Genomic DNA, 27445 nt, shown 5'->3' on the forward strand with positions numbered 1-27445 from the left:
ACTGCACTGACCCCCATCCTATACTCACTGTATTATATACTGCACTGACCCCCCCCCTATACTCACTGTATTATATACTGCACTGACCCCCCCCTATACTCACTGTATTATATACTGCACTGACCCCCCCCTATACTCACTGTATTATATACTGCACTGACCCCCCCTATACTCTCTGTATTATATACTGCACTGACCCCCCCTATACTCACTGTATTATATACTGCACTGACACCCCTATACTCACTGTATTATATACTGCACTGCCCCCCCCTATACTCACTGTATTATATACTGCACTGCCCCCCCTATACTCACTGTATTATATACTGCACTGCCCCCCTCTATACTCTCTGTATTATATACTGCACTGCCCTCCCTATACTCTCTGTATTATATACTGCACTGCCCTCCCTATACTCACTGTATTATATACTGCACTGCCCCCCTCTATACTCTCTGTATTATATACTGCACTGCCCTCCCTATACTCTCTGTATTATATACTGCACTGCCCTCCCTATACTCACTGTATTATATACTGCACTGCCCCCCTCTATACTCTCTGTATTATATACTGCACTGCCCCCCTCTATACTCACTGTATTATATACTGCACTGCCCCCCTCTATACTCACTGTATTATATACTGCACTGACCCCCCCTATACTCACTGTATTATATACTGCACTGACCCCCCCTATACTCACTGTATTATATACTGCACTGACCCCCCCTATACTCACTATATTATATACTGCACTGACCCCCTCTATACTCACTGTATTATATACTGCACTGACCCCCCCTATACTCACTGTATTATATACTGCACTGACCCCCCCTATACTCACTGTATTATATACTGCACTGCCCCCCTCTATACTCACTGTATTATATACTGCACTGACCCCCCCTATACTCACTGTATTATATACTGCACTGACCCCCCCTATACTCACTGTATTATATACTGCACTGACCCCCCCCTATACTCACTGTATTATATACTGCACTGACCCCCCCTATACTCACTGTATTATATACTGCACTGACCCCCCCTATACTCACTGTATTATCTACTGCACTGACCCCCCCTATACTCACTGTATTATCTACTGCACTGACCCCCGCCCCTATACTCACTGTATTATCTACTGCACTGACACCCCTATACTCACTGTATTATATACTGCACTGACCCCCCCCCTATACTCTCTGTATTATATACTGCACTGATCACCCCTATACTCACTGTATTATATACTGCACTGACCCCCCCTATACTCACTGTATTATATACTGCACTGACCCCCCCTATACTCACTGTATTATCTACTGCACTGACCCCCGCCCCTATACTCACTGTATTATCTACTGCACTGACACCCCTATACTCACTGTATTATATACTGCACTGACCCCCCCCCTATACTCACTGTATTATATACTGCACTGACCCCCCCCTATACTCACTGTATTATATTCTGCACTGACCCCCCCCTATACTCACTGTATTATATACTGCAGTGACCCCCCCCTATACTCACTGTATTATATACTGCACTGATCCCCCCTATACTCACTGTATTATATACTGCACTGACCCCTCCCTATACTCACTGTATTATCTACTGCACTGATCCCCCCCTATACTCACTGTATTATATACTGCACTGATCCCCCCTATACTCACTGTATTATATACTGCACTGACCCCCCCCTATACTCACTGTATTATATACTGCACTGATCCCCCCTATACTCACTGTATTATATACTGCACTGATCCCCCCCTATACTCACTGTATTATATACTGCACTGATCCCCCCTATACTCACTGTATTATATACTGCACTGACCCCCCCCTATACTCACTCTATTATATATTGCACTGACACCCCCCCCCTATACTCACTGTATTATATACTGCACTGACCCCCCCCCCCCTATACTCACTGTATTATCTACTGCACTGATCCCCCCTATACTCACTGTATTATATACTGCACTGATCCCCCCTATACTCACTGTATTATATACTGCACTGACCCCCCCCCTATACTCACTGTATTATATACTGCACTGACACCCCCCCCCCCCTATACTCACTGTATTATATACTGCACTGACCCCCCCCCCCCCCTATACTCACTGTATGTGAGTGGTTACATATATATACGTTCCCTGTTGATGACCTGTGTGAGACCATATACATTACCAAATGTCTCCCAGGTGATAAGTCACATTAACACCACGAATGTTTCTTATATCGCTAATATTCAGGTAACATGGCCGCGCTGTGGAGGAGCTACCAAAGACTCCTGGCTCTTCACCCCTGGAAGGTGCAGATCATTACTGCTGGTGAGCCAGTCCCGTTTTATCCATTACTGTACATCATGTGACCCCAGGGCGTTATCTCCACTGCTGGCATCGTCATCTACATGTTACTGACTGGTAGTAGGGACGCTATAATGTCTGACCCTGTCCTGTTACTGACTGGTAGTAGGGACGCTATAATGTCTGACCCCGTCCTGTACTGACTGGTAGTAGGGACGCTATAATGTCTGACCTCTCCTGTTATTGACTGGTAGTAGGGATACTATAATGTCTGACCTCTCCTGTTACTGACTGGTAGTAGGGATACTATAATGTCTGACCTCTCCTGTTACTGACTGGTGGTAGGGATGCTATAATGTCTGACCCCGTCTTGTACTGACTGGTAGTAGGGATGCTATAATGTCTGACCTCTCCTGTTACTGACTGGTAGTAGGGATACTATAATGTCTGACCTCTCCTGTTACTGACTGGTAGTAGGGATACTATAATGTCTGACCTCTCCTGTTACTGACTGGTAGTAGTGACGCTATAATGTCTGACCCCGTCTTGTACTGACTGGTAGTAGGGATGCTATAATGTCTGACCTCTCCTGTTACTGACTGGTAGTAGGGATACTATAATGTCTGACCTCTCCTGTTACTGACTGGTAGTAGGGATACTATAATGTCTGACCTCTCCTGTTACTGACTGGTAGTAGGGATACTATAATGTCTGACCTCTCCTGTTACTGACTGGTGGTAGGGATGCTATAATGTCTGACCTCTCCTGTTACTGACTGGTAGTAGGGATGCTATAATGTCTGACCCTGTCCTGTTACTGACTGGTAGTAGGGGTGGTATAATGTCTGACCCTGTCCTGTTCTGACTGGTAGTAGGGACGCTATAATGTCTGACCCTGTCCTATTACTGACTGGTAGTAGGGACGCTATAATGTCTGACCCCGTCCTGAACTGACTGGTGGTAGGGACGCTATAATGTCTGACCCTGTCCTGTTACTGACTGGTAGTAGGGATGCTATAATGTCTGACCCCGTCCTGTACTGACTGGTAGTAGGGATGCTATAATGTCTGACCTTCTGACCTCGTCCTGTTACTGACTGGTGGTAGGGACGCTATAATGTCTGACCCTGTCCTGTTACTGACTGGTAGTAGGGATGCTATAATGTCTTACCCCGTCCTATTACTGACTGGTGGTAGGGATGCTATAATGTCTTACCCCGTCCTATTACTGACTGGTGGTAGGGACGCTATAATGTCTGACCTTCTGACCTCGTCCTGTTACTGACTGGTAGTAGGGATGCTATAATGTCTGACCTCTCCTGTTACTGACTGGTAGTAGGGATACTATAATGTCTGACCTCTCCTGTTACTGACTGGTAGTAGGGACTCTATAATGTCTGACCCCGTCCTGTTACTGACTGGTAGTAGGGACACTATAGTGTCTGACCTGTCCTGTTACTGACTAATATTGGGGACGCTATAGTGTCTGACCTGTCCTGTTACTGACTAATATTAGGGACGCTATAATGTCTGACCCTGTCCTGTTCCTGACTGGTAGTAGGGATACTATAATGTCTGACCTCTCCTGTTACTGACTGGTAGTAGGGACTCTATAATGTCTGACCCCGTCCTGTTACTGACTGGTAGTAGGGACACTATAGTGTCTGACCTGTCCTGTTACTGACTAATATTGGGGACGCTATAGTGTCTGACCTGTCCTGTTACTGACTAATATTAGGGACGCTATAATGTCTGACCTCTCCTGGTAATGACTAATATTAGGGACGCTATAATGTCTGACCTCTCCTGGTAATGACTAATATTGGGGACGCTATAATGTCTGACCTCTCCTGGTAATGACTAATATTGGGGACACTATAATGTCTGACCTCTCCTGGTAATGACTAATATTGGGGACGCTATAATGTCTGACCCTGTCCTGTTACTGAGAGGTAGAGAGAGTTGTCTTTCCCTCTCCTCGTCTATGGCCCCTGTGGGGTATTTCTGGCTAGATACCTCCTTGAGTAATTGCACTTTCCTGGCCGGTGACGACCTCCCCTCGTGGCCTCTGTAGGGAATATTCCTGCCTGACCTCCATCTTGCACTACTCCCATCTGCCTCCGCTTGGCCAGAATACCCGGTTTCTGCTTCCAGTCACCCGACAGCCGCCCACACGCCCTCTGTACCAGAACTTTATATATATATATGGGCAGATTGCTTCATTCGTAGGTTTTGGAAAAAAACGTTTATTATATCAGCAGATCCCAGTGTGAGTGTCCCCAGTCTCTGCCGTACAGCTGGTACAGTCTGTTATGTGAGTCCTTAGTGAATATTATGCTGAGATGCGTTGTGTAAGTCACACTGCGACACACACACACACACACACACACCCCCCCGGCATACACACAGTGCCGGCATACACACACACACAGCCGGCATATACACACCTACACACACACCCCCGGCATACACACAGTGTTGGCATATACACGCATACACACAATGCCGGCATATACACACCTACACACACACCCCCGGCATACACACAGTGCCGGCATACACACACACACAGCCGGCATATACACACCTACACACACACCCCCGGCATACACACAATGCCGGCATATACACACCTACACACACACCCCCGGCATACACACAGTGTTGGCATATACACACCTACACACACACCCCCGGCATACACACAGTGCCGGCATATACACACACTGTCACTGTTGTGGACGTCTCCCTCTGATGAAGTTGCTATTGATGTAATGAAATGCACCAGCCCAATATACTAATTCCGGTGTCTGAATAAGGACCTCACCCTGATACCTTTTTATTATAATTTACTTCTTACCAATGTACTATCCTGTGCATAGTGGTGATACCGCTACTTCCCATCCTCCCGGATATTCCAGGGTACAGTTTGGGAATACTGGTAACATTAGAATGTAAGCTCTTACGAGCAGGGCCCTTTACCCTCCTTCTCCTTACTTTACTTTCTTCTACTTCTTACTCCCCATTAGGGCACCTAACACTCGGCTGCTTATGTGGGTGTTATGGTGTTATGGTCAATGTAGCAATGTATATTATCCATGTCCTGTATTGTACTGTAAGTCACTGGTCACCAATGTAGCAATGTATATTATCCATGTCCTGTACTGTACTGTACTGGAAGTCACTGGTCAGCAATGTATATTATCCATGTCCTGTATTGTACTGTACTGTAAGTCACTGGTCACCAATGTATATTATCCATGTCCTGTATTGTACTGTACTGTAAGTCACTGGTCACTAATGTAGCAATGTATATTATCCATGTCCTGTATTGTACTGTACTGTAAGTCACTGGTCAGCAATGTATATTATCCATGTCCTGTATTGTACTGTACTGTAAGTCACTGGTCACCAATGTATATTATCCATGTCCTGTATTGTACTGTACTGTAAGTCACTGGTCACTAATGTAGCTATGTATATTATCCATGTCCTGTATTGTACTGTACTGTAAGTCACTGGTCACCAATGTATATTATCCATGTCCTGTATTGTACTGTACTGTAAGTCACTGGTCACTAATGTAGCTATGTATATTATCCATGTCCTGTACTGTACTGTACTGTAAGTCACTGGTCACTAATGTATATTATCCATGTCCTGTATTGTACTGTACTGTAAGTCACTGGTCACCAATGTAGCAATGTATATTATCCATGTCCTGTACTGTACTGTAAGTCACTGGTCACCAATGTATATTATCCATGTCCTGTATTGTACTGTACTGTAAGTCACTGGTCACCAATGTATATTATCCATGTCCTGTATTGTACTGTACTGTAAGTCACTGGTCACCAATGTAGCAATGTATATTATCCATGTCCTGTACTGTACTGTAAGTCACTGGTCACTAATGTATATTATCCATGTCCTGTACTGTACTGTAAGTCACTGGTCACCAATGTATATTATCCATGTCCTGTATTGTATTGTACTGTAAGTCACTGGTCACCAATGTAGCAATGTATATTATCCATGTCCTGTATTGTACTGTACTGTAAGTCACTGGTCACCAATGTATATTATCCATGTCCTGTATTGTACTGTACTGTAAGTCACTGGTCACTAATGTAGCAATGTATATTATCCATGTCCTGTATTGTACTGTACTGTAAGTCACTGGTCACTAATGTAGCAATGTATATTATCCATGTCCTGTATTGTACTGTATTGTAAGTCACTGGTCACTAATGTAGCAATGTATATTATCCATGTCCTGTATTGTACTGTACTGTAAGTCACTGGTCACCAATGTAGCAATGTATATTATCCATGTCCTGTATTGTACTGTACTGTAAGTCACTGGTCACCAATGTATATTATCCATGTCCTGTATTGTATTGTACTGTAAGTCACTGGTCACCAATGTAGCAATGTATATTATCCATGTCCTGTATTGTACTGTACTGTAAGTCACTGGTCACTAATGTAGCAATGTATATTATCCATGTCCTGTACTGTACTGTACTGTAAGTCACTGGTCACCAATGTAGCAATGTATATTATCCATGTCCTGTATTGTATTGTACTGTAAGTCACTGGTCACTAATGTAGCAATGTATATTATCCATGTCCTGTATTGTACTGTACTGTAAGTCACTGGTCACCAATGTAGCAATGTATATTATCCATGTCCTGTACTGTACTGTAAGTCACTGGTCACCAATGTATATTATCCATGTCCTGTATTGTACTGTACTGTAAGTCACTGGTCACCAATGTATATTATCCATGTCCTGTATTGTACTGTACTGTAAGTCACTGGTCACCAATGTATATTATCCATGTCCTGTATTGTACTGTACTGTAAGTCACTGGTCACCAATGTAGCAATGTATATTATCCATGTCCTGTACTGTACTGTAAGTCACTGGTCACCAATGTATATTATCCATGTCCTGTATTGTACTGTACTGTAAGTCACTGGTCACCAATGTATATTATCCATGTCCTGTATTGTACTGTACTGTAAGTCACTGGTCACTAATGTAGCAATGTATATTATCCATGTCCTGTATTGTATTGTACTGTAAGTCACTGGTCACTAATGTAGCAATGTATATTATCCATGTCCTGTATTGTACTGTACTGTAAGTCACTGGTCACCAATGTAGCAATGTGTATTATCCATGTCCTGTACTGTACTGTAAGTCACTGGTCACCAATGTATATTATCCATGTCCTGTATTGTACTGTACTGTAAGTCACTGGTCACTAATGTAGCAATGTATATTATCCATGTCCTGTACTGTACTGTAAGTCACTGGTCACTAATGTAGCAATGTATATTATCCATGTCCTGTATTGTACTGTAAGTCACTGGTCAGCAATGTAGCAATGTATATTATCCATGTCCTGTATTGTACTGTACTGTAAGTCACTGGTCACTAATGTAGCTATGTATATTATCCATGTCCTGTACTGTACTGTAAGTCACTGGTCACCAATGTATATTATCCATGTCCTGTATTGTACTGTACTGTAAGTCACTGGTCACCAATGTATATTATCCATGTCCTGTATTGTACTGTACTGTAAGTCACTGGTCACCAATGTATATTATCCATGTCCTGTATTGTACTGTACTGTAAGTCACTGGTCACCAATGTAGCAATGTATATTATCCATGTCCTGTACTGTACTGTACTGTAAGTCACTGGTCACCAATGTATATTATCCATGTCCTGTATTGTACTGTACTGTAAGTCACTGGTCACCAATGTATATTATCCATGTCCTGTATTGTACTGTACTGTAAGTCACTGGTCACCAATGTATATTATCCATGTCCTGTATTGTACTGTACTGTAAGTCACTGGTCACCAATGTAGCAATGTATATTATCCATGTCCTGTATTGTACTGTACTGTAAGTCACTGGTCACTAATGTAGCAATGTATATTATCCATGTCCTGTATTGTACTGTACTGTAAGTCACTGGTCACCAATGTAGCAATGTATATTATCCATGTCCTGTATTGTACTGTACTGTAAGTCACTGGTCACTAATGTAGCTATGTATATTATCCATGTTCTGTATTGTATTGTACTGTAAGTCACTGGTCACTAATGTAGCAATGTATATTATCCATGTCCTGTATTGTACTGTACTGTACTGTAAGTCACTGGTCAGCAATGTATATTATCCATGTCCTGTATTGTACTGTACTGTAAGTCACTGGTCAGCAATGTATATTATCCATGTCCTGTATTGTACTGTACTGTAAGTCACTGGTCACCAATGTAGCAATGTATATTATCCATGTCCTGTATTGTACTGTACTGTAAGTCACTGGTCACCAATATAGCAATGTATATTATCCATGTCCTGTATTGTACTGTACTGTAAGTCACTGGTCACCAATGTAGCAATGTATATTATCCATGTCCTGTACTGTACTGTAAGTCACTGGTCACCAATGTATATTATCCATGTCCTGTATTGTACTGTACTGTAAGTCACTGGTCACTAATGTAGCAATGTATATTATCCATGTCCTGTATTGTACTGTACTGTAAGTCACTGGTCACCAATGTATATTATCCATGTCCTGTATTGTACTGTACTGTAAGTCACTGGTCACCAATGTAGCAATGTATATTATCCATGTCCTGTACTGTACTGTAAGTCACTGGTCACCAATGTATATTATCCATGTCCTGTATTGTACTGTACTGTAAGTCACTGGTCACTAATGTAGCAATGTATATTATCCATGTCCTGTATTGTACTGTAAGTCACTGGTCACTAATGTAGCTATGTATATTATCCATGTCCTGTATTGTACTGTACTGTAAGTCACTGGTCACCAATATAGCAATGTATATTATCCATGTCCTGTACTGTACTGTAAGTCACTGGTCACCAATGTATATTATCCATGTCCTGTATTGTACTGTACTGTAAGTCACTGGTCACTAATGTAGCAATGTATATTATCCATGTCCTGTATTGTACTGTACTGTAAGTCACTGGTCACCAATGTATATTATCCATGTCCTGTATTGTACTGTACTGTAAGTCACTGGTCACTAATGTAGCAATGTATATTATCCATGTCCTGTATTGTACTGTACTGTAAGTCACTGGTCACTAATGTAGCAATGTATATTATCCATGTCCTGTATTGTACTGTACTGTAAGTCACTGGTCACTAATGTATATTATCCATGTCCTGTATTGTACTGTACTGTAAGTCACTGGTCACCAATGTAGCAATGTATATTATCCATGTCCTGTATTGTACTGTAAGTCACTGGTCACCAATGTATATTATCCATGTCCTGTATTGTACTGTACTGTAAGTCACTGGTCACCAATGTATATTATCCATGTCCTGTATTGTACTGTACTGTAAGTCACTGGTCACCAATATAGCAATGTATATTATCCATGTCCTGTATTGTACTGTACTGTAAGTCACTGGTCACTAATGTAGCAATGTATATTATCCATGTCCTGTACTGTACTGTAAGTCACTGGTCACCAATGTAGCAATGTATATTATCCATGTCCTGTATTGTACTGTACTGTAAGTCACTGGTCACCAATGTAGCAATGTATATTATCCATGTCCTGTACTGTACTGTACTGTAAGTCACTGGTCACCAATGTAGCAATGTATATTATCCATGTCCTGTATTGTACTGTAAGTCACTGGTCACCAATGTATATTATCCATGTCCTGTATTGTACTGTACTGTAAGTCACTGGTCACTAATGTAGCAATGTATATTATCCATGTCCTGTATTGTACTGTACTGTAAGTCACTGGTCACCAATATAGCAATGTATATTATCCATGTCCTGTATTGTACTGTACTGTAAGTCACTGGTCACCAATGTAGCAATGTATATTATCCATGTCCTGTACTGTAAGTCACTGGTCACTAATGTAGCAATGTATATTATCCATGTCCTGTATTGTACTGTACTGTACTGTACTGTACTGTAAGTCACTGGTCAGCAATGTAGCAATGTATATTATCCATGTCCTGTATTGTATTGTACTGTAAGTCACTGGTCACTAATGTAGCAATGTATATTATCCATATCCTGTATTGTACTGTAAGTCACTGGTCACTAATGTATATTATCCATGTCCTGTATTGTACTGTAAGTCACTGGTCACTAATGTAGCAATGTATATTATCCATGTCCTGTATTGTACTGTACTGTAAGTCACTGGTCACTAATGTAGCAATGTATATTATCCATATCCTGTATTGTACTGTACTGTAAGTCACTGGTCACCAATGTAGCAATGTATATTATCCATGTCCTGTATTGTACTGTAAGTCACTGGTCACCAATGTATATTATCCATGTCCTGTATTGTACTGTACTGTAAGTCACTGGTCACTAATGTAGCAATGTATATTATCCATGTCCTGTACTGTACTGTACTGTAAGTCACTGGTCACCAATGTAGCAATGTATATTATCCATGTCCTGTACTGTACTGTAAGTCACTGGTCACCAATGTATATTATCCATGTCCTGTATTGTACTGTACTGTAAGTCACTGGTCACCAATGTAGCAATGTATATTATCCATGTCCTGTACTGTACTGTAAGTCACTGGTCACCAATGTATATTATCCATGTCCTGTATTGTACTGTACTGTAAGTCACTGGTCACTAATGTAGCAATGTATATTATCCATGTCCTGTATTGTACTGTACTGTAAGTCACTGGTCACCAATGTAGCAATGTATATTATCCATGTCCTGTACTGTACTGTAAGTCACTGGTCACCAATGTATATTATCCATGTCCTGTATTGTACTGTACTGTAAGTCACTGGTCACCAATGTATATTATCCATGTCCTGTATTGTACTGTACTGTAAGTCACTGGTCACTAATGTAGCAATGTATATTATCCATGTCCTGTATTGTACTGTACTGTAAGTCACTGGTCACCAATGTAGCAATGTATATTATCCATGTCCTGTATTGTACTGTAAGTCACTGGTCACCAATGTATATTATCCATGTCCTGTATTGTACTGTACTGTAAGTCACTGGTCACTAATGTAGCAATGTATATTATCCATGTCCTGTACTGTACTGTACTGTAAGTCACTGGTCACCAATGTAGCAATGTATATTATCCATGTCCTGTACTGTACTGTAAGTCACTGGTCACCAATGTATATTATCCATGTCCTGTATTGTACTGTACTGTAAGTCACTGGTCACCAATGTAGCAATGTATATTATCCATGTCCTGTACTGTACTGTAAGTCACTGGTCACCAATGTATATTATCCATGTCCTGTATTGTACTGTACTGTAAGTCACTGGTCACTAATGTAGCAATGTATATTATCCATGTCCTGTATTGTACTGTACTGTAAGTCACTGGTCACCAATGTAGCAATGTATATTATCCATGTCCTGTACTGTACTGTAAGTCACTGGTCACCAATGTATATTATCCATGTCCTGTATTGTACTGTACTGTAAGTCACTGGTCACCAATGTATATTATCCATGTCCTGTATTGTACTGTACTGTAAGTCACTGGTCACTAATGTAGCAATGTATATTATCCATGTCCTGTATTGTACTGTACTGTAAGTCACTGGTCACTAATGTAGCAATGTATATTATCCATGTCCTGTACTGTACTGTACTGTAAGTCACTGGTCACCAATGTAGCAATGTATATTATCCATGTCCTGTACTGTACTGTAAGTCACTGGTCACTAATGTAGCAATGTATATTATCCATGTCCTGTATTGTACTGTACTGTACTGTACTGTAAGTCACTGGTCAGCAATGTAGCAATGTATATTATCCATGTCCTGTATTGTATTGTACTGTAAGTCACTGGTCACTAATGTAGCAATGTATATTATCCATATCCTGTATTGTACTGTAAGTCACTGGTCACTAATGTATATTATCCATGTCCTGTATTGTACTGTAAGTCACTGGTCACTAATGTAGCAATGTATATTATCCATGTCCTGTATTGTACTGTACTGTAAGTCACTGGTCACTAATGTAGCAATGTATATTATCCATATCCTGTATTGTACTGTACTGTAAGTCACTGGTCACCAATGTAGCAATGTATATTATCCATGTCCTGTATTGTACTGTAAGTCACTGGTCACCAATGTATATTATCCATGTCCTGTATTGTACTGTACTGTAAGTCACTGGTCACTAATGTAGCAATGTATATTATCCATGTCCTGTACTGTACTGTACTGTAAGTCACTGGTCACCAATGTAGCAATGTATATTATCCATGTCCTGTACTGTACTGTAAGTCACTGGTCACCAATGTATATTATCCATGTCCTGTATTGTACTGTACTGTAAGTCACTGGTCACCAATGTAGCAATGTATATTATCCATGTCCTGTACTGTACTGTAAGTCACTGGTCACCAATGTATATTATCCATGTCCTGTATTGTACTGTACTGTAAGTCACTGGTCACTAATGTAGCAATGTATATTATCCATGTCCTGTATTGTACTGTACTGTAAGTCACTGGTCACCAATGTAGCAATGTATATTATCCATGTCCTGTACTGTACTGTAAGTCACTGGTCACCAATGTATATTATCCATGTCCTGTATTGTACTGTACTGTAAGTCACTGGTCACCAATGTATATTATCCATGTCCTGTATTGTACTGTACTGTAAGTCACTGGTCACTAATGTAGCAATGTATATTATCCATGTCCTGTATTGTACTGTACTGTAAGTCACTGGTCACTAATGTAGCAATGTATATTATCCATGTCCTGTACTGTACTGTACTGTAAGTCACTGGTCACCAATGTAGCAATGTATATTATCCATGTCCTGTACTGTACTGTAAGTCACTGGTCACCAATGTATATTATCCATGTCCTGTATTGTACTGTACTGTAAGTCACTGGTCACTAATGTAGCTATGTATATTATCCATGTCCTGTATTGTACTGTACTGTACTGTACTGTAAGTCACTGGTCAGCAATGTAGCAATGTATATTATCCATGTCCTGTATTGTATTGTACTGTAAGTCACTGGTCACTAATGTAGCAATGTATATTATCCATATCCTGTATTGTACTGTAAGTCACTGGTCACTAATGTATATTATCCATGTCCTGTATTGTACTGTAAGTCACTGGTCACTAATGTAGCAATGTATATTATCCATGTCCTGTATTGTACTGTATTGTAAGTCACTGGTCACTAATGTAGCTATGTATATTATCCATGTCCTGTATTGTACTGTACTGTAAGTCACTGGTCACTAATGTAGCAATGTATATTATCCATATCCTGTATTGTACTGTACTGTAAGTCACTGGTCACTAATGTATATTATCCATGTCCTGTATTGTACTGTAAGTCACTGGTCACTAATGTATATTATCCATGTCCTGTATTGTACTGTATTGTAAGTCACTGGTCACTAATGTAGCAATGTATATTATCCATGTCCTGTATTGTACTGTACTGTAAGTCACTGGTCACTAATGTAGCTATGTATATTATCCATGTCCTGTATTGTACTGTACTGTAAGTCACTGGTCACTAATGTAGCAATGTATATTATCCATGTCCTGTATTGTACTGTACTGTAAGTCACTGGTCACTAATGTAGCAATGTATATTATCCATGTCCTGTATTGTACTGTACTGTAAGTCACTGGTCAGCAATGTATATTATCCATGTCCTGTATTGTACTGTACTGTAAGTCACTGGTCACCTGTTTGTTAATGTACTGTGTAAGGCGCTGCGGAACACTTGTGGCGCCATATAAATAAACGATGATGATAATGATTATTAGAATCCTGTTCTGACATTAATAGAAAAGTTTTGTGTTAATTTTTTGTCAACTCCAATATTATCGCCGTCCTCCTGAGCGACCGTTTTATGGTTCATTTCATTAGAATAAATCAATGGTTTTGTAGGGCAAACATTAGTCCACGTTCTGTTACTATTTATTTGCCGTAATTAGCGCTCGCTATTGTCGAAGCTGGTTTAGTGGCTGAGACAGAATCAGTGTAAAATTAGCTTGGAGCGACGCCATTTTGCGAATGGCCGTCCAGCGCCATTTTTAAGTTACAACTCACGAGCTAAGTACAGATGGCAATGTATTTGATAATCCTTTTAGAAGCCATGACAGGCGCATTCTGGGGACAACCTTGCTTAGAGAAATACCAAACAGCTAGAAAAACAGCTTCCTGAGAAAAGTACATAGAAAAGACAATACACCAGGAACTGTGGGTGTTTTACATGTAAAGGGAGAGACCCCACATGGGGACAGGTGTAGCTGTGGCAATTGTAATATGGCCCAGACACTTGAATTTGACTGAATGAACAATGGTAAGAAATCTGCTTGAAAAGAACTGACACAGGTACTAAGTAGGCAGAAGAAAACTTTTAAACTCACTGTCAGACAGGCCGGCACCAGCACGGCTGGAGGTCTCCACCCTGTTTGAGAGTGAAATTCATTACTAATAACACATTTGCATTGCAGTTAAAAATGTTAGTGAGGAAAGGTATGATTATATATATATATATATATATATAAACACCGCACAGCTGCGCTGTTAACATGACGCACATTAGCGAATGCACAATATCCTGCATGCGAACGCTGTTTATTAGCTGCATGCGTGCGCATCTGCCCCAAATCAGATAAACCTAACTAGCGTCTTTTCTCATATCCCTAATACTTACACACTGCACACTCACATAAAAGGTTCCAAAGCTATAAAGTATAAGATTCAAGTTTTATTCATTTATTACAAATACTGTGAAATAAAAGCTATTTTGGTATCTAAGGTTTAATACATGATAAGTAAGCCGTGTTTGGTGATATACTGATCTGCACTTTCTCAACAGCTTTCCGGTATCATCGGTGTGAAGATCGCAACATGCATTCTCAACTTATGGACCGTAGAGATATAAAGCACCAAAATGTATTTTGTGAAACCAACAGCCTAGATTTGCATGCAGGGGGAATAGAGGAGACCATAGGCTGTCGGAGGCTGTTCTGTGTCCATTTGAATCAACCTGTTAAATATCCTGTAACAGATGCACCCGCACTGGGAACCAATGAAACCATGCCAAACTTTTCTATTGTATAGTCTATTTCTGTAAGGGTATATATATATATATATATATATATATATATATATATATATATATATGTGGGTTCTGACCCCAATCTGGAGTCTTCATGCTGATGCTGTTGATGAAGGTTTCTTATGGATGCCGGTAACTGGTCCCAGAGCGCGTGCGTATGTATAACTGTATCTTGGGTCTGTATAATTTCTTTGTGCTAAATTGTACTTAGATCACAGCGTGTAACTATCTGTACTTTACTTGAATAATACTTTGTGCTTTGGAAACGCATGTTCAAGGTCTGAAGGCATTTATTTACGGTATGACTGCGTATGCAAATAGCGTCTATTTTAGAAGGTATAGGCAGGAGCGTATAGAGGTTAGAATTCAGTATCCTTACTATGGTCACACTAACCGCACAGCCTCCTCGCACAGGGTCCCTGGTTGGAGTTGGCGATGTGATTTCTCAGCAGCTGGTGGAGAGGACGGGACTGAGAGGCCACAACGTACAGAGGACTATAAAGATGATGGGAGTAGGGTTCTTCTTTGTGGTAAGATCTTTACTCATAGCTGGGTGTATACTCCATTGTCTCCCTACATTACCCTCATAGCTGGCTGTATACTCCATTATCTCTCTACATTACCCTCATAGCTGGGTGTATACTCCATTGTCTCCCTACATTACCCTCATAGCTGGCTGTATACTCCATTATCTCTCTACATTACCCTCATAGCTGGCTGTATACTCCATTGTCTCCCTACATTACCCTCATAGCTGGCTGTATACTCCATTATCTCTCTACATTACCCTCATAGCTGGCTGTATACTCCATTGTCTCCCTACGTTACCCTCATAGCTGGCTCTATACTCCATTGTCTCCCTACATTACCTTCATAGCTGGCTGTATACTCCATTATCTCTCTACATTACCCTCATAGCTGGCTGTATACTCCATTGTCTCCCTACATTACCCTCATAGCTGGCTGTATACTCCATTATCTCTCTACATTACCCTCATAGCTGGCTGTATACTCCATTGTCTCCCTACGTTACCCTCATAGCTGGCTCTATACTCCATTGTCTCCCTACATTACCCTCATAGCTGGGTGTATACTCCATTGTCTCCCTACATTACCCTCATAGCTGGCTGTATACTCTATTATCTCCCTACATTACCCTCATAGCTGGCTGTATACTCCATTATCTCCCTACATTACCCTCATAGCTGGCTGTATACTCCATTATCTCCCTACATTACCCTCATAGCTGGCTGTATACTCCATTGTCTCCCTACGTTACCCTCATAGCTGGCTCTATACTCCATTGTCTCCCTACATTACCCTCATAGCTGGGTGTATACTCCATTGTCTCCCTACGTTACCCTCATAGCTGGCTGTATACTCCATTATCTCCCTACATTACCCTCATAGCTGGCTGTATACTCCATTGTCTCCCTACATTACCCTCATAGCTGGGTGTATACTCCATTATCTCCCTACATTACCCTCATAGCTGGGTGTATACTCCATTGTCTCCCTACATTACCCTCATAGCTGGGTGTATACTCCATTGTCTCCCTACGTTACCCTCATAGCTGGGTGTATACTCCATTGTCTCCCTACGTTACCCTCATAGCTGGCTGTATACTCCATTATCTCCCTACGTTACCCTCATAGCTGGCTGTATACTCCATTATCTCCCTACGTTACCCTCATAGCTGGGTGTATACTCCATTGTCTCCCTACGTTACCCTCATAGCTGGGTGTATACTCCATTGTCTCCCTACGTTACCCTCATAGCTAGCTGTATACTCCATTGTCTCCCTACGTTACCCTCATAGCTGGCTGTATACTCCATTGTCTCCCTACATTACCCTCATAGCTGGCTGTATACTCCATTGTCTCCCTACATTACCCTCATAGCTGGCTGTATACTCCATTGTCTCCCTACATTACCCTCATACCTGGCTGTATACTCCATTATCTCCCTACATTACCCTCATAGCTGGCTGTATACTCCATTATCTCCCTACATTACCCTCATAGCTGGCTGTATACTCCATTATCTCCCTACATTACCCTCATAGCTGGCTGTATACTCCATTATCTCCCTACATTACCCTCATAGCTGGGTGTATACTCCATTGTCTCCCTACATTACCCTCATAGGACTGGGCCGGGTGTGTGGCTGGGGTGCAGGACTGGGCCGGGTGTGTGGCTGGGGTGCAGGACTGGGCCGGGTGTGTGGCTGGGGTGCAGGACTGGGCCGGGCGTGTGGCTGGGGTGCAGGACTGGGCCGGGCGTGTGGCTGGGGTGCAGGACTGGGCCGGGCGTGTGGCTGGGGTGCAGGACTGGGCCGGGCGTGTGGCTGGGGTGCAGGACTGGGCCGGGCGTGTGGCTGGGGTGCAGGACTGGGCCGGGCGTGTGGCTGGGGTGCAGGACTGGGCCGGGCGTGTGGCTGGGGTGCAGGACTGGGCGTGTGGCTGGGGTGCAGGACTGGGCCGGGCCGGTAGAATATAGATGTTGGATGGAGGATCCATATGATAATTGGCAGCACTGTTGGTTCCTTCTCAGGGCCCTGTTGTCGGAGGCTGGTACAAAGTCCTTGATGGGCTGATTCCTGGAAGTAGTAAGTCCGTAGCCCTAAGGAAGATGCTGGTGGACCAGGTAAGTGTGGCTGATATGTCCACGTAATGATGGAGGGATAGGTCCTGTGCTGCTAAATGTTATTCTATCAGATGATCTGTGCTGCACTATCTAGGGCAGGAGTAGGGAGCAGGTGATCAGTATTGCACTGTATAGGGCAGGAGAAGGGGGCAGGTGATCAGTATTGCACTGTATAGGGCAGGAGTAGGGAGCAGATGGTCAGTATTGCACTGTGTAGGGCAGGAGTAGGGGGCAGGTTATCAGTATTGCACTGTATAGAGCAGGAGCAGGGATCAGATGGTCAGTATTGCACTGTATAGAGCAGGAGTAGGGAGCAGGTGATCAGTATTGCACTGTATAGGGCAGGAGTAGGGAGCAGATGGTCAGTATTGCACTGTGTAGGGCAGGAGTAGGGGGCAGGTGATCAGTATTGCACTGTGTAGGGCTGGAGTAGGGGGCAGGTGATCAGTATTGCACTGTATAGGGCTGGAGTAGGGGGCAGGTGATCAGTATTGCACTGTGTAGGGCTGGAGTAGGGGGCAGGTGATCAGTATTGCACTGTGTAGGGCAGGAGTAGGGAGCAGGTGATCAGTATTGCACTGTGTAGGGCAGGAGTAGGGAGCAGGTGATCAGTATTGCACTGTATAGGGCAGGAGTAGGTAGCAGATGGTCAGTATTGCACTGTGTAGGGCTGGAGTAGGGGGCAGGTGATCAGTATTGCACTGTATAGGGCAGGAGTAGGGATCAGATGGTCAGTATTGCACTGTATAGGGCAGGAGTAGGGAGCAGGTGATCAGTATTGCACTGTATAGGGCAGGAGTAGGGAGTAGGTGAGCAGTATTGCACTGTATAGAGCAGGAGTAGCTGATCAGTATTGCACTGTATAGGGCAGGAGTAGGGATCAGATGGTCAGTATTGCACTGTATAGGGCAGGAGTAGGGAACAGGTGATCAGTATTGCACTGTATAGAGCAGGAGTAGGGATCACCTGCTCTTTACAGTGCAATACTGATCACCTGCTCCCTACTCCTGCTCTATACAGTGCAATACTGATCACCTGCTCCCTACTCCTGCCCTATACAATGCAATACTGAACACCTACTCCTGCCCTATACAGTGCAATACTGACCATCTGATCCCTACTCCTGCCCTATACAGTGCAATACTGATCAGCTACTCCCTACTCCTGCCCTATACAGTGCAATACTGATCACCTGTTCCCTACTCCTGCCCTATACAGTGCAATACTGATCACATGCCCCCTACTCCTGCCCTATACAGTGCAATACTGATCACCTGCTCTATACAGTGCAATACTGATCAGTTTGCACTGTATACGGCAGGAGTAGGGAGCAGGTGATTAGTATTGCACTGTATAGGGCAGGAGTAGGGAGCAGGTGATTAGTATTGCACTGTATAGGGCAGGAGTAGGGAGCAGGTGATTAGTATTGCACTGTATACGGCAGGAGTAGGGAGCAGGTGATTAGTATTGCACTGTATAGGGCAGGAGTAGGGAGCAGGTGATTAGTATTGCACTGTATAGGGCAGGAGTAGGGAGCAGCTGGTCAGTATTGCACTGTACAGGGCAGGAGTAGGGAGCATGTGGTCAGTATTGCACTGTACAGGGCAGGAGTAGGGAGCATGTGGTCAGTATTGCACTGTATAGGGCAGTAGTAGGGAGCTGGTGGTCAGTATTGCACTCTATAGGGCAGGAGTAGGGATCAGATGGTTAGTATTGCACTGTATAGGGCAGGAGTAGGGAGCTGGGGATCAGTATTGCCCTGTATAGGGCAGGAGTAGGGATCAGATGGTCAGTATTGCACTGTATAGGGCAGGAGTAGGGAGCAGGTGATTAGTATTGCACTGTATAGGGCAGGAGTAGGGAGCAGCTGATCAGTATTGCACTGTATAGGGCAGGAGTAGGGAGCTGGGGATCAGTATTGCCCTGTATAGGGCAGGAGTAGGGAGCTGGTGATCAGCATTGCACTGTATAGGGCAGGAGTAGGGAGCTGGTGATCAGTATTGCACTGTATAGGGCAGGAGTAGGGAGCAGGTGATCAGTATTGCACTGTATAGGGCAGGAGTAGGGAGCGGGTGATTAGCGCTGTCCCTTATCTGTTCTAGGGTGGATTTGCCCCTTGCTTCCTTGGGTGCTTCCTGACCATTGTGGGGGCGCTGAATGGCCTCTCTAAGGAGGAAATCTGGGACAAGCTAAAGCGGGTGAGGTCTGGCTAATTGTTTATAATGTGTCCTATGCAATATGCTGTATATAAAACTTAGTCCTGTTATTCATAGTCCACAGACCACCTCTCTGTCTATGCTTTTATTACATACATTGTTCTCTCATACTACTCTCACCCCCTATTATATCATGGTATACACAGGGACCATCCGATGGTGTGCGGACATGGGGCCAAGTACGGTGTATGGGGCGTGGACAAGGGACGTGATGTCAGTGTATGTGGAGAGGACAGGGGACGTGATGTCAGCGTATGAGGAGAGGACAGGGGACGTGTGATGTCACAGCGTATGAGGAGAGGACAGGGGACGTGCGATGTCACAGCGTAGGAGGAGAGGACAGGGGACGTGTGATGTCAGTGTATGAGGAGAGGACAGGGGATGTGTGATGTCAGTGTATGAGGAGAGGACAGGGGACGTGTGATGTCACAGCGTATGGGGAGAGGATAGGGGACGTGTGATGTCAGTGTATGGGGAGAGGACAGCGGATGTGATGTCACAGTGTATGGGGAGAGGATAGGGGACGTGATGTCACAGTGTATGGGGAGAGGACATGGGACGTGTGATGTCACAGTGTATGAGGAGAGGACAGGGGACGTGATCTCACAGTGTATGAGGAGAGGACAGGGGACGTGTGATGTCAGTGTATGAGGAGAGGACAGGGGACGTGTGATGTCACAGTGTATGAGGAGAGGACAGGGGACGTGTGATGTCACAACGTATGAGGAGAGGACAGGGGACGTGTGATGTCACAATGTATGAGGAGAGGACAGGGGACGTGTGATGTCACAGTGTATGAGGAGAGGACAGGGGACGTGTGATGTCACAGCGTATGAGGAGAGGACAGGGGACGTGTGATGTCACAGCGTATGAGGAGAGGACAGGGGACGTGTGATGTCACAGCGTATGAGGAGAGGACAGGGGACGTGTGATGTCACAGCGTATGAGGAGAGGACAGGGGACGTGTGATGTCACAGCGTATGAGGAGAGGACAGGGGACGTGTGATGTCACAGCGTATGAGGAGAGGACAGGGGACGTGTGATGTCACAGCGTATGAGGAGAGGACAGGGGACGTGTGATGTCACAGCGTATGAGGAGAGGACAGGGGACGTGTGATGTCACAGCGTATGAGGAGAGGACAGGGGACGTGTGATGTCACAGCGTATGAGGAGAGGACAGGGGACGTGTGATGTCACAGCGTATGAGGAGAGGACAGGGGACGTGTGATGTCACAGCGTATGAGGAGAGGACAGGGGACGTGTGATGTCACAGCGTATGAGGAGAGGACAGGGGACGTGTGATGTCACAGCGTATGAGGAGAGGACAGGGGACGTGTGATGTCACAGCGTACGAGGAGAGGACAGGGGACGTGTGATGTCACAGCGTACGAGGAGAGGACAGGGGACGTGTGATGTCACAGCGTACGAGGAGAGGACAGGGGACGTGTGATGTCACAGCGTACGAGGAGAGGACAGGGGACGTGTGATGTCACAGCGTACGAGGAGAGGACAGGGGACGTGTGATGTCACAGCGTACGAGGAGAGGACAGGGGACGTGTGATGTCACAGCGTACGAGGAGAGGACAGGACGTGTGATGTCACAGCGTACGAGGAGAGGACAGGGGACGTGTGATGTCACAGCGTACGAGGAGAGGACAGGGGACGTGTGATGTCACAGCGTATGAGGAGAGGACAGGGGACGTGTGATGTCACAGCGTATGAGGAGAGGACAGGGGACGTGTGATGTCACAGCGTATGAGGAGAGGACAGGGGACGTGTGATGTCACAGCGTATGAGGAGAGGACAGGGGACGTGTGATGTCACAGCGTATGAGGAGAGGACAGGGGACGTGTGATGTCACAGCGTATGAGGAGAGGACAGGGGACGTGTGATGTCACAGCGTATGAGGAGAGGACAGGGGATGTGTGATGTCAGTGTATGAGGAGAGGACAGGGGATGTGTGATGTCAGTGTATGAGGAGAGGACAGGGGATGTGTGATGTCACAGCGTATGAGGAGAGGACAGGGGATGTGTGATGTCACAGCGTATGGGGAGAGGACAGGGGACGTGTGATGTCACAGCGTATGGGGAGAGGACAGCGGATGTGATGTCACAGTGTATGGGGAGAGGACAGGGGACGTGATGTCACAGTGTATGAGGAGAGGACAGGGGACGTGATCTCACAGTGTATGAGGAGAGGACAGGGGACGTGATCTCACAGTGTATGAGGAGAGGACATGGGACGTGATCTCACAGTGTATGAGGAGAGGACAGGGGACGTGATCTCACAGTGTATGAGGAGAGGACAGGGGACGTGATGTCACAGTGTATGAGGAGAGGACAGGGGATGTGATCTCACAGTGTATGAGGAGAGGACAGGGGACGTGATCTCACAGTGTATGAGGAGAGGACAGGGGACGTGTGATGTCACAGTGTATGAGGGGAGGACAGGGGACGTGTGATGTCACAGCGTATGAGGAGAGGACAGGGGACGTGTGATGTCACAATGTATGAGGAGAGGACAGGGGACGTGCGATGTCACAGCGTATGAGGAGAGGACGGGACGTGCGATGTCACAGCGTATGAGGAGAGGACGGGACGTGCGATGTCACAGCGTATGAGGAGAGGACAGGGGACGTGTGATGTCAGTGTATGAGGAGAGGACAGGGGATGTGTGATGTCAGTGTATGAGGAGAGGACAGGGGATGTGTGATGTCAGTGTATGAGGAGAGGACGGGACGTGTGATGTCGGTGTATGGGGAGAGGACAGGGGACGTGATGTCACAGTGTATGGGGAGAGGATAGGGGACGTGATGTCACAGTGTATGGGGAGAGGACATGGGACGTGTGATGTCACAGTGTATGAGGAGAGGACAGGGGACGTGTGATGTCAGTGTATGGGGAGAGGACAGGGGACGTGTGATGTTAGGACAGGGGACTTGATATCACACTGTGTATGGAGAGAAGACAGGGGACTTGTGACTTTGCAGGATCTGAATGTGTCAGAGAAGGGGTTACAGTCTGACCCCCTCCCCTCCCCTCCCCTGGTGTATTTCTGCCTGTGTTGTGTCTCAGATCCCATTTGTAATGTGTAATTTGTGTACTGAGCGGCTGATGGGATGAGAACAGTGGCTGCAAGATCAGGGTCAGCAGAAGCCATTACTTGTACAAACACCGCGGTGCTGTGGGAGACCACTCCTCACATTACAGGGGCACAGGTTATTACACTCTGCTATAAATACACTGTAAACACTGCGGTCCTGCTGGAGACCACTCCTCACATTACAGGGGCACAGGTTATTACACTCTGCTATAAATACATGGTAAACACTAAGTTTGTGTGTTGTCCATTCAGAGATTCGTGTATATAAATATTTGAACGTGTACTGCGCCCTGGATCAGTGACGCCATTATCATCGTCTATTTCTGACGCCGCCAGAAATTCTGCGGTGCCAGAGAGTCAGAAGAAATAACAAGACCTGTGTTACGGATACAAATAGCGCTACACAGTCGCAGATTCTGTATAAGCTGAACGTGGTACAATGACCCTCACCTACAGACGTGCCCTTATACATCTGTGCTGCAGTGGCGTTAAAAAGCCCCTCTTAGCGCGCCAGGTACCGTGGTCGCAATGCAATGCGTGTAGGGTGCAGCAGCAGAGTAGCACGGGACTGGGCGGCTCACTCATGCCAGGCTAGTTACACTGAGTGGCGTATTGAGGCTAGATGTATGAGGACACATCTGTACATAATGTGCACAGACGGGGGCAGGCGTACGGTAGTGAGGGTCCCGGGCGCTGTGACACTACCATCTAGGAGGACTAAGCACATCAATGCCGTAGGAACAATATGGCCGGTGGAGTAAGGAGAGGGAAGAGGGTAATGGTGGCTTTGTTCCAGCGCTTCAGCAGCTCAGGCGATTGGACTGTCTGTGGTCCTCCTATGCGTCTGTCGGCTGATGCTTTACTCATTGCTGTGAGATCACAGGTAGCAGATAGTTACACGCTGTGATCTAAATACAATTGGTGCAAACATATTATACAGACACACAAGGTACAGTTGTTACATACGCACGCGCTCTGGACCCAGATCCCGGCATCAAAGATGAAACCTCCGTCAACAGCAAAGCAAGAAGACTGAGCTCTAGTTTCAGAGAGCCTGCATATATACTCTAGCAGAGATAGGCAATACAATAGACCAGATTGGCATGATTCCATTGGTTCTTCTTCCTGGTTCTTCTGTTACAGTACAGTCCATAGGTCAGTTCGTATGGTCACAGTCCAGCCTCCAACAGCTCTTTGTGTCCATTTTCCCGCTGCATAATAAATTAGACTGACTGCATTACAGTAAACATTTCAATCCCTAACTCTCTATTATCCATAACTTATAGACACATGTTGCGATCTCCTCACCGATGAAACCGGAAATCTGCAAAGACACAGTGGTTTAGAATACACCAAACACAGTCTGCTTATTATGTACTAAACCTCAGATATCAAATAACATGTATTCCACAACCTTGCTAATAATGAATAAAACCTTAAATATAAACCTTAATGCTAGGGAACCTTTTTATGTAAGTGTGCAGTGTGTAAGTATTGGGGTATTGAGAAAAGATGCTAGTTAGCGTTGTGCGACTACGTGTTTGTGGAGTACACCGTGATACGTGTTTTGCAGGGTTGATCATATTATATGTTTTAGTAACTGTCAGTATTTATATAATGGGGACTTTTAACATCTTTCTATTGCGTGGGAATCACACGACGCTAAATAATAGCATCGCCGTATGTACTTATAATGTGTGAGAATCGCTAAAAATGGCGCTGGGCGGCCAATCGCAAAATAGCGTCTTGTTGCCATTCGCAAAATGGCGTAGTGCAGATTTAATTTTAAACAGATTCTGTCTCAGCCAATTATCCAGCTTCGACAAGTGATTGCTGGCTGCCGTCCTGTGTATCAGGTGTATACAGTATATTGCTGGCTGCCGTCCTGTGTATCAGGTGTATACAGTATATTGCTGGCTGCCGTCCTGTGTATCAGGTGTATACAGTATATTGCTGGCTGCCGTCCTGTGTATCAGGTGTATACAGTATATTGCTGGCTGCCGTCCTGTGTATCAGGTGTATACAGTATATTGCTGGCTGCCGTCCTGTGTATCAGGCGTATACAGTATATTGCTGGCTGCCGTCCTGTGTATCAGGCGTATACAGTATATTGCTGGCTGCCGTCCTGTGTATCAGGCGTATACAGTATATTGCTGGCTGCGCTGAGTAGGAGCAATCAGACAATGCATGGGCCAGATAAATGATTGTATAACGGGGCAATACAGGAAACAGACCTCTTATAATTTCCACTCTTTATTCTCTGATTTCAGGATTACAAAGATGCTTTAATCACAAATTACTATGTAAGTTTATAGCATGTATTATGTAGGTGTCTTTCCTGTCTCTAAGATCAATTCCTCACTACACATGTCTTTTATACAATACATCATCACCCTTTGTGCTGTACTCCTGGCTACACCTCTGTCTATCCTGTATGGTACATCCTCACCCTTCTCCTGTCTCTGTACTGTACTCCTGACTACGCCTCTGTCTATCCTGTGTGGTACATCCTCACCCTTCTCCCGTCTCTGTACTGTACTGTACTCCTGACTACACCTCTGTCTATCCTGTGTGGTACATCCTCACCCTTCTCCCGTCTCTGTACTGTACTCCTGACTACACCTCTGTCTATCCTGTATGGTACATCCTCACCCTTCTCCTATCTCTGTACTGTACTCCTGACTACACCTCTGTCTATCCTGTGTGGTACATCCTCACCCTTCTCCTGTCTCTGTACTGTACTCCTGACTACACCTCTGTCTATCCTGTATGGTACATCCTCACCCTTCTCCCGTCTCTGTACTGTACTCCTGGCTACACCTCTGTCTATCCTGTATGGTATATCCTCACCCTTCTCCCGTCTCTGTACTGTACTCCTGACTACACCTCTGTCTATCCTGTATGGTACATCCTCACCCTTCTCCTGTCTCTGTACTGTACTCCTGACTACACCTCTGTCTATCCTGTGTGGTACATCCTCACCCTTCTCCTGTCTCTGTACTGTACTCCTGACTACACCTCTGTCTATCCTGTATGGTACATCCTCACCCTTCTCCTATCTCTGTACTGTACTCCTGGCTACACCTCTGTCTATCCTGTATGGTATATCCTCACCCTTCTCCCGTCTCTGTACTGTACTCCTGACTACACCTCTGTCTATCCTGTGTGGTACATCCTCACCCTTCTCCTGTCTCTGTACTGTACTCCTGGCTACACCTCTGTCTATCCTGTGTGGTACATCCTCACCCTTCTCCTGTCTCTGTACTGTACTCCTGGCTACACCTCTGTCTATCCTGTATGGTACATCCTCACCCTTCTCCTATCTCTGTACTGTGCTCCTGACTACACCTCTGTCTATACTGTATGGTACATCCTCACCCTTCTCCCGTCTCTGTACTGTACTCCTGACTACGCCTCTGTCTATCCTGTATTGTACATCCTCACCCTTCTCCTGTCTCTGTACTGTACTCCTGGCTACACCTCTGTCTATCCTGTATGGTACATCCTCACCCTTCTCCTGACTACACCTCTGTCTATCCTGTATGGTACATCCTCACCCTTTGTACTGTACTGTACTCCTGACTACACCTCTGTCTATGCTGTATGGTACATCCTCACCCTTCTCCTATCTCTGTACTGTACTCCTGACTACACCTCTGTCTATCCTGTGTGGTACATCCTCACCCTTCTCCCGTCTCTGTACTGTACTCCTGACTACACCTCTGTCTATCCTGTATGGTACATCCTCACCCTTCTCCTATCTCTGTACTGTACTCCTGACTACACCTCTGTCTATCCTGTGTGGTACATCCTCACCCTTCTCCTGTCTCTGTACTGTACTCCTGGCTACACCTCTGTCTATCCTGTGTGGTACATCCTCACCCTTCTCCTGTCTCTGTACTGTACTCCTGACTACACCTCTGTCTATACTGTGTGGTACATCCTCTCCCGTCTCTGTACTGTA

The 27445-nt window shown here is 44.7% G+C and overlaps 1 protein-coding gene across 1 annotated transcript in view; it reads left to right on the top strand.

Moving 5' to 3' along the window:
* Nucleotides 1-27445, top strand: part of MPV17 (mitochondrial inner membrane protein MPV17) — an 86074-nt gene that overhangs the window by 3075 nt on the left and 55554 nt on the right. Inside the window, exons 2-6 of the mRNA XM_088452915.1 lie at nt 2288-2365; nt 15931-16046; nt 18070-18162; nt 20265-20360; nt 25752-25784. Of these exons, the coding sequence (XP_088309041.1) occupies nt 2293-2365; nt 15931-16046; nt 18070-18162; nt 20265-20360; nt 25752-25784 (411 nt within the window). The 5' untranslated portion in view covers nt 2288-2292. The remainder of the gene's footprint in view (nt 1-2287; nt 2366-15930; nt 16047-18069; nt 18163-20264; nt 20361-25751; nt 25785-27445) is intronic.

This window comes from Taudactylus pleione, unplaced genomic scaffold, assembly GCF_031769625.1.
Source record: "Taudactylus pleione unplaced genomic scaffold, aTauple2 ptg000558l, whole genome shotgun sequence".
NCBI lineage: Eukaryota > Metazoa > Chordata > Amphibia > Anura > Myobatrachidae > Taudactylus > Taudactylus pleione.